Source organism: Plecotus auritus (genome assembly GCF_963455305.1).
Source record: "Plecotus auritus genome assembly, chromosome: 3".
Classification (NCBI taxonomy): Eukaryota; Metazoa; Chordata; class Mammalia; order Chiroptera; family Vespertilionidae; genus Plecotus; species Plecotus auritus.
Window position 1 is genome coordinate 190814638 of NC_137772.1, and position 13093 is coordinate 190827730.

At 41.3% G+C, this 13093-nt stretch overlaps 2 protein-coding genes across 12 annotated transcripts in view; both read right to left on the bottom strand.

Moving 5' to 3' along the window:
* REP15 (RAB15 effector protein) lies at positions 1–705 on the bottom strand (the record flags this gene model as incomplete). Its single annotated transcript, XM_080660767.1, has 1 exon — positions 1–705. The coding sequence occupies one exon, from the start codon at positions 703–705 to the stop codon at positions 1–3; it is 705 nt and encodes a 234-aa protein (XP_080516893.1).
* A 927-nt stretch (positions 706–1632) lies between these two features.
* PPFIBP1 (PPFIA binding protein 1) overlaps positions 1633–13093 on the bottom strand; it is a 172257-nt gene continuing 160796 nt past the window's right edge. For 9 of the 11 annotated variants that reach the window (XM_080658927.1, XM_080658926.1, XM_080658925.1 and 6 more), the window contains 9 exons: positions 12428–12578; positions 11602–11713; positions 11382–11470; positions 7707–7829; positions 7031–7156; positions 6038–6226; positions 4357–4536; positions 3583–3648; positions 1633–3469 (listed from right to left, as the gene is read on the bottom strand). In XM_080658927.1, the coding sequence (XP_080515053.1) occupies positions 3383–3469; positions 3583–3648; positions 4357–4536; positions 6038–6226; positions 7031–7156; positions 7707–7829; positions 11382–11470; positions 11602–11713; positions 12428–12578 (1123 nt within the window). In that variant the 3' untranslated portion in view covers positions 1633–3382. The remainder of the gene's footprint in view (positions 3470–3582; positions 3649–4356; positions 4537–6037; positions 6227–7030; positions 7157–7706; positions 7830–11381; positions 11471–11601; positions 11714–12427; positions 12579–13093) is intronic. The other 2 variants (XM_080658918.1, XM_080658919.1) reach the window with 1 other exon arrangement.

Below are 13093 nucleotides of genomic sequence, written 5' to 3' on the forward strand. Positions count from 1 at the left end.
TCAGAGGATGCTAATATAAACCTTGCCCACCTCTCGTAGCCCGACTTTCTTACTCAGACAGTTTCCAAGCAGCTCTCTCACGGAGACACAGACTTTAGTTTGCAGGACAAATTGTGCCACAGCCTTCCCTCCTGGCAGACGGCCCCTGGCCATCTCCCTTTTGACACTGTCCAGGACAACTCCCCTGATGTCTTTAGGCTTTCCTGGCACACCAAAGATGAGAAACAGGCCCAGACAATCCTCTCCTATCAAGCTACAGAATTCGTCCAGCTTTTCAAATCGACTCTTCCGGGAAGACTCTGCCCTGGATTCTGGATTGGAGGACTCACAAGGCTTAGACTCGACAGGAGGAAGAGAAGACATAGGCAGGGTCTGTACCGCCAGCTGGAGCCTTATTTGCTTATCAGATCCCCAAAAGGTCCAAATCCAGTCGGCCCCAAACAGGAAGGCTTGGTGCTTGGTCATCTTGGTGGTGGTGAGCCACTCATCAACGCCCTTTTCTTGGCAGAAAGTGATGAAGTGGATTAAGAAGATCTCATTCAGAGTGTCTGGAGCTGGGCTCAGATTGCTCAGAAGGTCTTCAAATCCAAGGTACTCCTCCAATTTCTGAGCGGCATGCGCTATAGCTCCACTGAACACCTCACAGACGCTGAGAACCTCTTGGCTGTCCTTGGGAGCCGGCTGTTGGGAAGGTTTCTGCCCCATTTCCTCTGCACCCAATCAATACCACTTCCAGGTATCAAACATGTGGCCTTCGTTCAGAATGACTTCTTTCTCAGAGTGAACGTCTTGCAGGGAAGTCGCATCTGTTAATGTGGTCCCAGTTTTCTAACCCCGCAGCTTACTTGGTGTAGCTAAGCATATATGCATACAACTAAACAAATAGCTCTCCCTGTTTGCCAACTGGGTGTGTTTTATTCATGCAGATTCCTGCCAGTTTACTAAATGAGAGATACTAACTTTCACAAAAAGCATCTCTTCTTCTCTGGTTATAGTCACCCTACTTTTCCTATTTGGTCATCTTTTCCAAGATATGCTGCATCTTTTCAAATTTCAGTCAATTAAAAATAGCATTTAATTCCTTAAAGAACCATTTACTTTCTACAACTAACTTCTTTTTAAGTGTTCTTTAAAAAAATTTTTTTTTATTTGTTTCAGAGAGGAAAGGAGAGGGAGAGGTAGAAACATCAATGATGAGAGAGAATCATTGATCAGCTGCCTCCTGCATGCCCCCCACTGGGGATTGAGCCTGCAACCCGGGCATGTGCCCTGCCAGGGAATCTAACCATGACCTCTTGGTTCATAGGTTGATGCTCAACCACTGAGCCATGCCAGCTGGGCTCTACAACTAACTTCTTCAAATCCACGGGCGAGCCATTTCCCTTTGCTTTTCCAGGATCCTCTCTGCCATGACTCCTCATCCCCCAGCTCAGCGGCCCGTGCTTCCTTCCACACAAGCATTTCTCAAACAAACGTCTTATATTCCTACCTGTTGGCACATGCTATGAATCCCGCGCAAAGTATTTTACAGGAGTTTGTGAATTGTCAAGAGTTCGTTATTGTTCTCTATATCAGAAATAAAGCCTATTGGTTATACTGAACAAAGGGAAATAAAGTAACAGACAATAAAAATATGAGGCAATTATCAGCTGACTTTATTTCTTTTCATATGGTGATATCAGCAGTGTATAATATTTTGTAAATAAAATATATACCATCAAAAAATTTTAACCTAATCACACAGCGTCAGTTATGTTACAATGTCCCGAATAAAGAATATTTGGCCTCTGTAACAGTCTCCTGGTATTTTTAACCAGGTTGGAATATCAAATTTGTTTTTCAAATGGTGACATAATATCCACATTAAAATAAAACACAAGTACATTAAGAGTCCAATATAGTTACCAAATAATGAATGGTAGGGAGCAAAAGATTACTGTTAGCATCAAATCATTTTAGTCATGAATAAATAGTAATGTAGTATTATAGGTTCCTTGACGAAAAGCTTGGTAACTTGCTGATAACTTGAAAGATCATATCATGACATTCAAATATGGTATGTAAGTAAGCCCATTGGTACTGAACCGAACTTGCCCACCCCTACGCCAATTTGTGAAAACCAGTCTTTACCACAGTTGGCTATCATGGTAATGATGTAGTACTGAATAAAAAAATAGAACATTATTTCTGATACCCCTAAAAAGAATAATAAACACAGTGACAGTTTGTGCTGCAGCTCTGTATTTTCTTTATAAAGAATACTTGGGCCCTGTGCTATGGAAAAACATGAGCTACATTTTATTATCACAAGATAGGCATTCTTTTCCAGCCTCAGAGCTATTAAACTCGGATTGAGACAAAATGTTCAGACAGATATTCAGCTTTTTTAAAAGGATTCCTTCCATTCATGGGTAGTCTGAGCAATGTACAGTCAGGCTGCTGGTATTTTGAGACAATGGTCTATTTAGCAAAGAGGAAAATAAGCTTAATACTGTAAAGGTTTTGTTTTGGTTTGGTTTCTTCAGAAATCATTTCTACAAATTTTGGGGTAGCTTCTGAATGCGTTCAAGTTAATAGAATGTAAATGTCCCTCAAGTTCTTCTTTATGAGTTTAAAAGAATCCAAGATTAAGGCTGAAGTTCTTAAAAAACCAACAATTTTGTGATGTGTCATCGAAGAAGAGTTATTTCATATACACTAATTTAGTCCGAGTGATCAACATCATTAAAATTCGGTTGTGGAGAAAGAAAGATGATCCTGACCCGGCCAAGGACCAGCTGGCATATGAAAAATTTGATCACCGTATTTTTTTTTCAATGTGATCTCTTTTTACCATCTTCCTTAGGTATGTCACAAAATAAAAGTTCTATGTTCTGTGTACTAAATATATACATATATTTAGAAAATATATAAAAATAGGACACTAGGAGGCAAGTGGAGGTGTGGCTGGCATTTAGTGGGCACGCTGGATCTTAAAGAGATCCCACATACTGATTTTAGAAGCATGTGCTCTGCTTCAGTGGCTACACCGACGTGACAGAATCAGCCACCTGGGAGTTCTCTCTCCCAAGCCCTCCATACTGTGAACATGACCGGAAACACTATGGTAAAGTCCTCTCATAGTAAATGCAACACTTTAAATATAATATATCACAGATTTTTACATTAAATAGAGGAAAAACAATTATACTCTCATTCACCAGTGTCTCACTTTCTGTGGCAGCTTTAAAATAGGCACAGATCCCCTGCTTTCCATTTCCACTTCTAAATGAGAAGTTGACTGATAAACAATATACCACCCGCTACTTGCTGGATATACTGTGAGTGTAGAAATAAAGTGGAAAGAGACCAAGGGCTCCTCATGCTCGTCCAGGTGCTGCGGTCAAACGTTTGAGTCTTCGTCAGTAATGCTGGCGCTGGGGGACCGGGCAGCGAAATCTTTAAACATGTCATCTTCCTTTAACATGTGCTGGGAAACAAGGAGATGGGAGTCAACACACACTGCGCTCTACGTGCAGACCCTTGGGGTGATTTTCAAACCCATTTTTAGAATAAGATTTTAAACTCATTTCACAAACTTACCGTGAGGTTGTTGATGCCTTCAGAGAACGCACCTATCTGCCTCACTGTCCCTTCGGAATCTTCCATCTGCAAAGAGCACACCACAATGTGACAAACTCACCTGCACAATTTCAAGGAAAGTGCGGCAAAATGGACAAATATCTGAGAAGAAATAACGCAAGTTGTGTTGAACGGGATAGGAGCAATGGAATCCTTCTGGTGGTAATCTCCTTGCACTGCTGTGACCAGATGTGGAAATTCAGAAGAAACACTTTAATGGCACTTCTAGACTAATGCTCTGACGCTGACAATGGCACCAAAGGATTACGGATTAAAGGGCAATTTTTGGTCCCATGACTTCGTACTGAAAAGGCTAAGTAGTATGAGCTGTCCATTCCTGACTCGTTTTCATACTCAGATTTCCTTAAAACGGAGCTAGGGTAACGTAGGTAAGGCACAGGGTTGGGAGCCAGCCTGGCCAGCTGGAATCCCAACTCTTCTATCTTAGGTAAGTTACTTAATTTCTCTGTGCCCCAGTGTCCTCCTCTCTAAAATTAAGATGAGAATACTCCCCATGCTTTAGGATTACTCTGAACATTAATATATGTTAAGTGCTTAGGAAAGTGCCTGGGATATAGTAAGCAGTCTGCAAGTGTTCAACGTCATTTTATTATTATCTTTATTTTTAAGCATTGGAAGAAAACTTCCTTGCTTCGTGGACACAATACAAGAAGTTTTCATTGAGTGTTTCAATGCTGGGAGAACTTGAAAATAGGTAGGTAACGTTGCACTTACCTGCTCTAACCGGTCCAAATCATCCTCGTCATACAGGCGCATGTCTAGGCCAGCTTTGGGTCCTTTCTTAGATATACTTCCTGATGCCTGTCCCAATTCCATTGGACAAACATATTCCTCCCCATCTTCCTGTTTCTTCTTTCTCAGATTCCCAAAATTGCTGAAGGTGAGTTTCCTTGGCTTTAAAAGAAAAAAAACAATAACATCCAGGGATTTGATAAAATTCATATAAAAAAGGACTAATAACATGTATAATTCCATTTCATCATACAGAGAAAAGCAACTGAATGATTAAATTTGTATAATAAAAACGAAGGCATCCTAGGCCTGTGACTGATGCATCCAAATATGATCAATGATCCCTGTTAATAATCTCAGAGGATTACATTTGTTCTCCTTATTCACTCCAACTAGCTGGGTAGTCACAGTGATAAAAGCAAAATATGCAAAGAGTCTTATTTTTGCTTAAACAGGACTTAATGCAAATGAGAATCCTCAGGGCTAAATACAGTTTTACAAGGTTTTTCCAGTCTAAGATCAGCAAAAGAAAATGGCCCTTACTGTATTTTCTTTTTGGGAGGGGCTGTGATTATCTTGTATGCCTGTTATGCTTCTGTAACAGCGTGGTGACTGCTAAAAGAATCCTTGCTCTTTGGGAGAAAAAACTTCCAGTGATACTTAGAAGAGAAACTACATCTTCGTCACTGGGTAGTTATGGAAACTGTTAAGTAGATGGTGATTGGCTGATGCAGAGAATTTATATAGAACAGAATCTCTCAGAGGTTTCAAATCTGGCACATCTTCTAAAGGAGAAAGGGAGGTGAAGAGAAAGTGTCAAGCAGGTAGAAGGGGGTTAAAAAAAAAAAAACTTGAGCTCTAGCTGGTTTGCCTTAGTGGATAAAGCGCTGACCTGCAAACTGAAGGGTTCCTAGTTTGATTCCTGTCAAGGGCACATGCCCGGGTTGCTGCTCGATCCTCAGTAGGGGGCATGCAGGAGGCAGCCAATCAATAATTCTCTCTCATCATTGATGTTTCTCTCTCTCTCTCTCCCTCTTCCTTCCTCTCTGAAATCAATAAAAATATATTTTAAAAAAAGAACTTGAACCATATTTGTGAAGGAGTCGATAAACCCTACATCCACATTAAGCTGGTTGAGATAACACGCAGAAGAGTTAGCACAGGAATCATTTAAAAGAAGAAAAAGGAGTCTGAAATTTGTATGATCTATGAATCTAGGCAAACTAGGAATATCCATTCTCTGCTGCTGTGCCTTTGTCTAACTTGCAAGGTTGGTCAATTATAGGTCAGACAAGCAGAATCTGTATGAGGAGAAAGGTAACTCATATACTTGATTTATCCACAGCAAAAATAGGACAAGTGCAATCAATATTTGGGTCCAAGTCATGGGCTCTCTGCCTTGGCAATGTATCCATTATAGAAACCAACATCATGTTCTTTATTATTGTTAACACTAATAAAATAAATGATTTTTAGCAAAAATTCCCCCAGAAGGAAACCTTCAAAATTGTATTTTATTGATTAATGTTAAAGATGCATATACCTTCAACCCATCCACAAAACTTAGTAAATCCCAGAAAATGGGATAGCCGGATAACAGAATTGAGCCTTTGCTCTCGTTTTTGGTATAACCAATTATTACATGATGCGAGCTTGAACCAACCTTCACTTTGGCAGTGGCTGTTAAAAGTACATAATCTGGTAACTCCATGGCATCACGCTTCTGGTGTTGGGCCTCAGCACCAATCAGAAGGTTGAAATGAGTGGCCAAATGTCTTCTCAACAGGGTCTTACTCGGCGGGATGTTCAAGAGCTGAGCCATTGTTTCTACATTAAAACGGGGTTCTAGAACCTATAAGAAAAATAAAGATTGTGTAAGATACGGTATATCACGCATGTCTGGCCTGTGCTTTATAATTTTCAAAGCTCTTTCATTTAGTGATCTCCAATGACCTACTCAGTAAGATACACTGAGTATGGACTTTAATCTTTAATTTACATTTCTTTTCTTTATTCTGCCCAAGCTAGTGAGAGGAGAGCTGGTCCTTACATCCAGGCATGACTGAGTCAAGGCTTCTACCTCTCTGAGGTATTGCATTTGGGTTGTCATTGAATACAGGTGTTTTGTTTTTATTTTTTTTAAATTGATTTGAGAGAGAGATGGAGAGAGAGAAATATTGACTTGTTGTTCCACGTATTTATGCATTTATTGGTTGATTCTTGTATGTGCCCTGGCCAGGAATCAAACCCGCAACCTTGGCATATTGGGACGATGCTCTAATCAACTGAGCCTTCCAGCCAGAGCAACATTTGGGATGCTTTTGGCAGCCAACTTCTTTGCAACATCTGTGGGCAGAAATGCAATCTGCATCTTTGCAGAGGTTTTAAAACATGATCATATGAGAGCCAGTAGCCAGATGTTATCTAACAGAAAAGAGGACAATGGAAGAGATGGGTTTAAATCTGATCTAGAGTTATGTAATAGTAAAAAATAAGGGGAAAAACACGCTGAAGGTAAAAATTCACTAGGAATAGTGCAGTAAGGTTGGGTCAGACATCTTTAGGGTTACAATAAGTAAACTGATACGTTCCCACTCCTTAGATTAAAGGAGACAAAATGATAAGAAGTAAATTTCAAATTAAAACAGTTTTTTACCATGAGCCCACCATGGACACCACTGCCTCTGAGATTGGGGGCATATTCTGCCAAGTCCACGGAACGCAGCCACTCCATCACCCGGTGGTTGGTCCACTGCTGCACCTCTGATGGGGTGATGCTATTCTATGGGAACAGAGGACACCAAGAGCTTCAATCACTGACTATGGGATTCCTAATATTCCACCTGCACATTTGGTCCAAAAGTCTGCCCCACAGAACAGTGTTACTTGACCTCCCACTAAATGTTTACAGAGAGGGTAAAAAAGTGATTGCTAATTTGAGTTCTCTTTGAAAGAAAATTGTCACACAGTTTCAAGCTTTTTTTTTTTTTTTTTTACACACCATTAGAGCAGTGCTTTAGGAAAGGAAGTCTTTATAGTGATATTTAAGCCTCTGATTTAAGGAGGGAGGAAAATGAAATACACTCAAGAAAAGGAGGAAGGGAAACTAAAACACAACCCTTGGCTTCCATGACACAGGTAGAACCACCATGGGGGAAGGGAAGGAATGCTGGAAAACAAAGCCTAAGACATAAATGAGGCCGGGTGTGAGGCTCTGAGGAAACCAGCAGCCCTCCCCGCAGTTTCCAAGAAGAAATGGGTTTCAGTTTTGCACACAGGACAGTCGCATGCGTGGAAGGTGCACGCTGAGTAACCCTCAACTCAAACGCTACCTCATCAGACGGCCGCCTCCGTAGACAGTTGGGTTCAAAGTTGTTGATTCTCAGGACCTGGATGGCCCTTTTGATGCTGAGATGATGCAGCACACTCACGACCTTCAAAGACAGCAAGTCATCCTGCAGAAAAGAACAAAACGCGGGGCTCGTTGAGCAGGACGACCCCCTCAAGGAAGTCTCAGAAAACGCACATGAAAGTGGAAGAGCCCATCTCCTACTAGACCCCGAGGGCTTGTCGTTGTGTTCAAAGCCTTTATTTAATAGCAACACCATTTTTCTTGTTCCAATCAAAATCTTCTCCAGAACCCAATATATCAGAAACCAAACTTAATGTTGTTTCGACTGACACTGACTTCCATCTATTTCCATCTATCCCAAACATTCTGGGATAGGCTTGTGGGACCCCTTCGCTCTGAATCACACAGTTTGGAAAGCACTCGCTGGGTCATGGCAAACGGTGACCTGCTCTGATAAAGCAGATACTAAGAGCAAGTGATGTTCATTGACTGTCGAGGCTTGCTTTTCTGAGCTAAGACACAGCAGTTTTGGGGAAAACCAGAAGAGTGGTCACACACTATCCCCCCAGCCTCAAGAAATCTCTAGCTCTAGATTTGTATGTGTTATCCAGCAGACACTATGGAAATTTTTAGAAAATCTATGTCAACCAAAGCAAAGGTCTTGTTCAGAGTTGAGTGTAAAGAAATTAAGAAGCTGTAAGTATCAACACATATCACCAATCATTTCCTTCCAGGAATAACTTTGGCCAGTCTGTGGTTACTGGGCACATTTCAAACATACCACACACACCAAAACAAATGATTGTCGAAGAAGGTGATTTGGGTGGCACTGTCAACATAAGCACAGGTCTACATCCAAATACACCCAGAAAATAAACAAGGAAAACATCCACGTGAGACACATCTTAGTGATAACATTTCTTATGAGGAAAAAAAATAATAATCTATTATAAAAATAGTTTTTAAATATTAGGCAATCAGTTTAAATCCTTAAAGGCTACTAAGTGAGCAAAAATTCTTTCCAAAAATTTTTTGGATTAATTTCTTAAAGGTAGTACCTTGTAAATTAGAAAGGACATTTGACAATCTAAGATTGAGGTACCCATTTAAAACATTTGCAGGTGGGTTATTTTCAACTTAAAATCTATCAGATTAAAAAAAACCACATAAATGAATAATGTTCATAATGTCAATAAAATGTTAATTGCTTAAGGGATTTTAAAAGTAGGGACCATTTCCTTTTTTAATCAAAACACTTCTTTGGATTTTTAAAAAATCTTTTATTTTTAAGTACTTTTGGATTTACAGAAGAGTTGCCAATAATAGTACAGAGTTCCATATGCCCTTCACCCAGCTTCCCTTAGTGTTAACATATAACTATAACTTATTAACTACAACTAAGAAATTAGCATAGACAATAATAAAATTAACCAAAATACAAACTTCATTCAGATTTCAACAGTTTTTTTCATGAAGGTCCTTTTTCTGTCCCAGGATCCAATCTAGGATACCACATTAAAAACAGATTTTTTATGACTTAGAACTTCCAGGATCCAATTTTCTAAGGTAATTTATTCATTTACTAGAGGCCTGATGCACGAAATTCGTGCAAGAGTAGACTTTCCTTCCTTTGGCACCCGGGCTTCCCTCCGGCCACCAGCACCCAACCCCCGGGCTTCCCTCACAGAGGGAGGTCCCGCCCACCTGCTGCAGCCCACTGGTTGGTGGCCTGGGCCTCCCTCTTTGGGGTGATCGTGGAGCGCCCCCCTGACTGATTGCCCTGCCAGCCGGTGCCCTGGGCCTCCCTCTGCGGGGAGATCATGGGGCGATGGCCAGGCCCCTGACCAATCGCTTCACACCCAGATAGTGTGGTCCCGATGGTCGTCCGGATGGTTGTTCCACTGTTCGGCCGTTTGGTCAATTTGCATATTATGCTTTTATTACATAGGATAGCTATGAAAGTTATAGATTTGTTTTTTATAAAGATTTTAAGCCTGAATTTGTTCACATTCCCAGGGGAGCATACCTAGACCTAGCTAGGCAGGCCAATATTTACTGAATTTGCTCCAGGTGGAGCTGTGAACTATCAAGAGCAGGGGTCTGGAAACTGCGTAGGTTCAAATGATGTATGATGTTTCTCCTACTCTGTAACTGTGGAAGTTTGGTCAAGTTACCTGATTTCTGGGTTCCTTCGCTTCCTCATCTAAAAACTGAGGATAATAAGAATGCTAACTCAAGGACTGCTGAGACTTCAGTATTGATCCCAGTAAAGTGCCTGGCACACAGCAAATGTGCAACATACCACCTGTTAGTGTTACATGATGTATGCACCAAGATATGGACTTGGTTCAATGATAGAGAAGAAAGCAAATCCCATGAGCTGATCTCCAAGTTTCTTAATATTGAAAAATTCCCATTTAAGTTAGCTGTTTGAAACTTTCAACTTATTTAAAGGAGATACTTACAGTAGTTGAATCCATAGCCCAGCTCACACACAAAAAAAAACATTTCAGTAAAAGTATGTTGGGTAGAACCCTGGTAGTACTGTGGCATATAGAACACATTCTCCTGGAATCCATCTCTCCCCACTGTTGTAAAGCAGGGGAAAGTTCTTCTACCCCTGGGGCAAAAGGCTAGACATATGAAACCATAATGAAGGAATCAGAGTGAAAGTTGACCTTTCCCCTACTTCTTTACCGGGGGTGACTCCCGCCCTAGCATAACTGGGCAGAAGTGAGAAGGTTCCAGGTAACAGCTCTCAAATGTGGGAGGGAATAGAGAAGACAAGTCCCTGTGGATTTCAGGCCAGAAGGGTAGCCTTTCCTGAGTGGTCACTGCCCATCCTATCTAATAAAAGAGCAATATGCAAATTGACCATCACTACTTCACACAAGATGGCTGCCCCCATGTGGTCAAAAATGGCTGCCTCCATGTGGACACAAGATGGCCGCCACAAGATGGCCAGCAGAGGAGGGCAGTTGTGGGTGATCAGGCCAGCAGGGGAGGTTAGTTGGGAGGGACCAGGCCTGTAGGGGAGGGCAGTTAGGGGTGACCAGGCCTGCAGGGGAGGGCAGTTAGGGGCAAACAGGCTGGCAGGGGAGCAATTAGGCATCAATCAGGCTGGCAGGGGAGTGGTTAGGGGGTGATCAGGCTGGCAGGCAGAAGCGGTTAGGGGCAATCAGGAAGGCAGGCAGGTGAGCAGTTGGGAGCCAGCAGTCCTGGATTGTGAGAGGGATGTCCGACTGCCAGTTTAAGCCCGTGGGTCCCCGGTGGGATCGGGCTTAAACGGGCAGTCGGACATTCCTCGAGGAGTCCCAGATTGGAGAGGGTGCAGGCTGGGCTGAGGGACACCCCCCTCCCCCATGCACAAATTTCGTGCACCGGGCCTCTAGTAAGATATAATTCACTCACCATACAATTCACTCATTCAAAGGGTGCACTTCAATGTCTACAGTATTGATTATACATGAAATCAATTTTCTGGAAAGTTGGACTTAAATTAGGTTTCAAATCCTCCAACGCTGTTGCAACCACCAAATCCTACAATTTAAACCTAATGGGAAATATTCATGCCCCTATCTTCAAGTTAAAGTAATATATTCAAACTCAGGTGAATCTTGTGAAAACCCCCACATCCCAGAAGGAAATCACTTACGATGGTCATGTAATGGAGCATTCGACCATCTACCCGGCCTTCATCAAACTGAGTCTTGTACTGGGGGAGGCCAATGTCATCCAGCCATCCTAAAGGAGAGAAATCTGCGTTGTTAACATGCCACAGAATACCTGTCCTTGTGATTAAAAAGGAAGAGCGGCATTATTTATTTATTTGCTTGCTTCCTTATTTATGAGTTTAAGAATTTAAAACCTCTTACTAGTGACCCAGTTGAAATCCAGCTTTCCGTGATTGGTTTCCTCTTCAGATCCCAGAGCTTGCAATGCCAGCTGGAGTTTCTTTCGATGAAGTGAATGCTTGATTCCAAGTTCCTAAAATCATAAACAGAAACACTGGCTTTACAATCCTGTCAATACGGGCTGGGTGCCACTGGCAATGGATGCAAATTCCTCCAAAATGAAGCGAACATCCAAGAGCCAACACTGACATTAAATCAGAATGCTAACTCTGGCTAGTAAAAAGTTGCTGAAAAAAAGGCCCCTAAAAGGCCAAGACCACTGGAGTTAGTTTAGTGGGGGTGTTAGACATTCACTAGCAGGCTCCTTCCTGGGCAAGACTGGAACTGTAGGACGCAGGACAGGAATTCTACTCTTATTAAATAAATGGGAAATAATTGGGAAATGTTAAATAATGGAACATAAAATGTAGGGCTCTTTCTTTGTTGTTGTTGCCTTTTGCAAAGTGAAGTTGAACTGCATATATTACATTGGGGAGACGGGTTAATAATGATAAAGCCACAGAATGATTTTGAGAAATATGAGCTTAAGGTTTATTATTATGGCCATACAATTATTTTTCATTAAAATGCCCAGTGGCTTAAGTGTTCCATAAGGAATCATTACAACCAGATCCTTTGTTTTTAGTCCATGAAATAAAATAAGCATGAAGCAGGAAACCCAGACTTTTCCAAGAGCACTTACTGGCTCCCCCCCATTCCCATTTAAGGCGTAGAAAACAATCCTACATTCATATTCTCTACCTCTCTCTTAGAATTCATTACGCAAACAAAACAAAGAAGCAGTCACCTTCTCTAGATCTTGTTGAGAAGCCTGCAAAAGTGTTTGGCCAGATGCAATCCAGTGCTTGCCAGAATTCAGGTAGGACCCCAAGCCCTGTTCCACAAGCCAATTGCAAACCTGCTCCTTGGTCCATTTGGCAAATGGCATATCCAAGTCACTACAGGAAAATGAACAATTGTATGAAAAACAACTCAAAGCCAATCCTATGGCTTATTATTAAGGTTGAACAACTGTATGTTCAACAGATATGAGTATTTCCTGGTGATACACATTTGACTGTGCAAAGCTTAATATCAGTACATATTTGGAAGAGGAAGTGGCACTGGAGTTGAAAGTGACCTTGTGAGACCAATCTTCCTTTCAAATGAAACCACAAAAGATGCAATGTGGTTAGCAAAAACATGTTCTGTAGAAGACCGAGTTGAACCAACAAGTCAAGTCATTGTACCAACGTTGTTTGAAGACTGAATTCACAAACGGAAAACACTAGGTCAGATGAAAAGAAACTCAAGTCAAACTTGAATTAATTTTAGCAGAATAATGGTTTCTTTCCAGATGGTAATCAATGAGAAGAGGGCAATATGTCATCACTGATTATAAGAAAGTACAATCAAAGCAAATTTCTGTTTTCTTTTACTTTGACACACAAATAGTATTCCTGTTTTTTTTAAA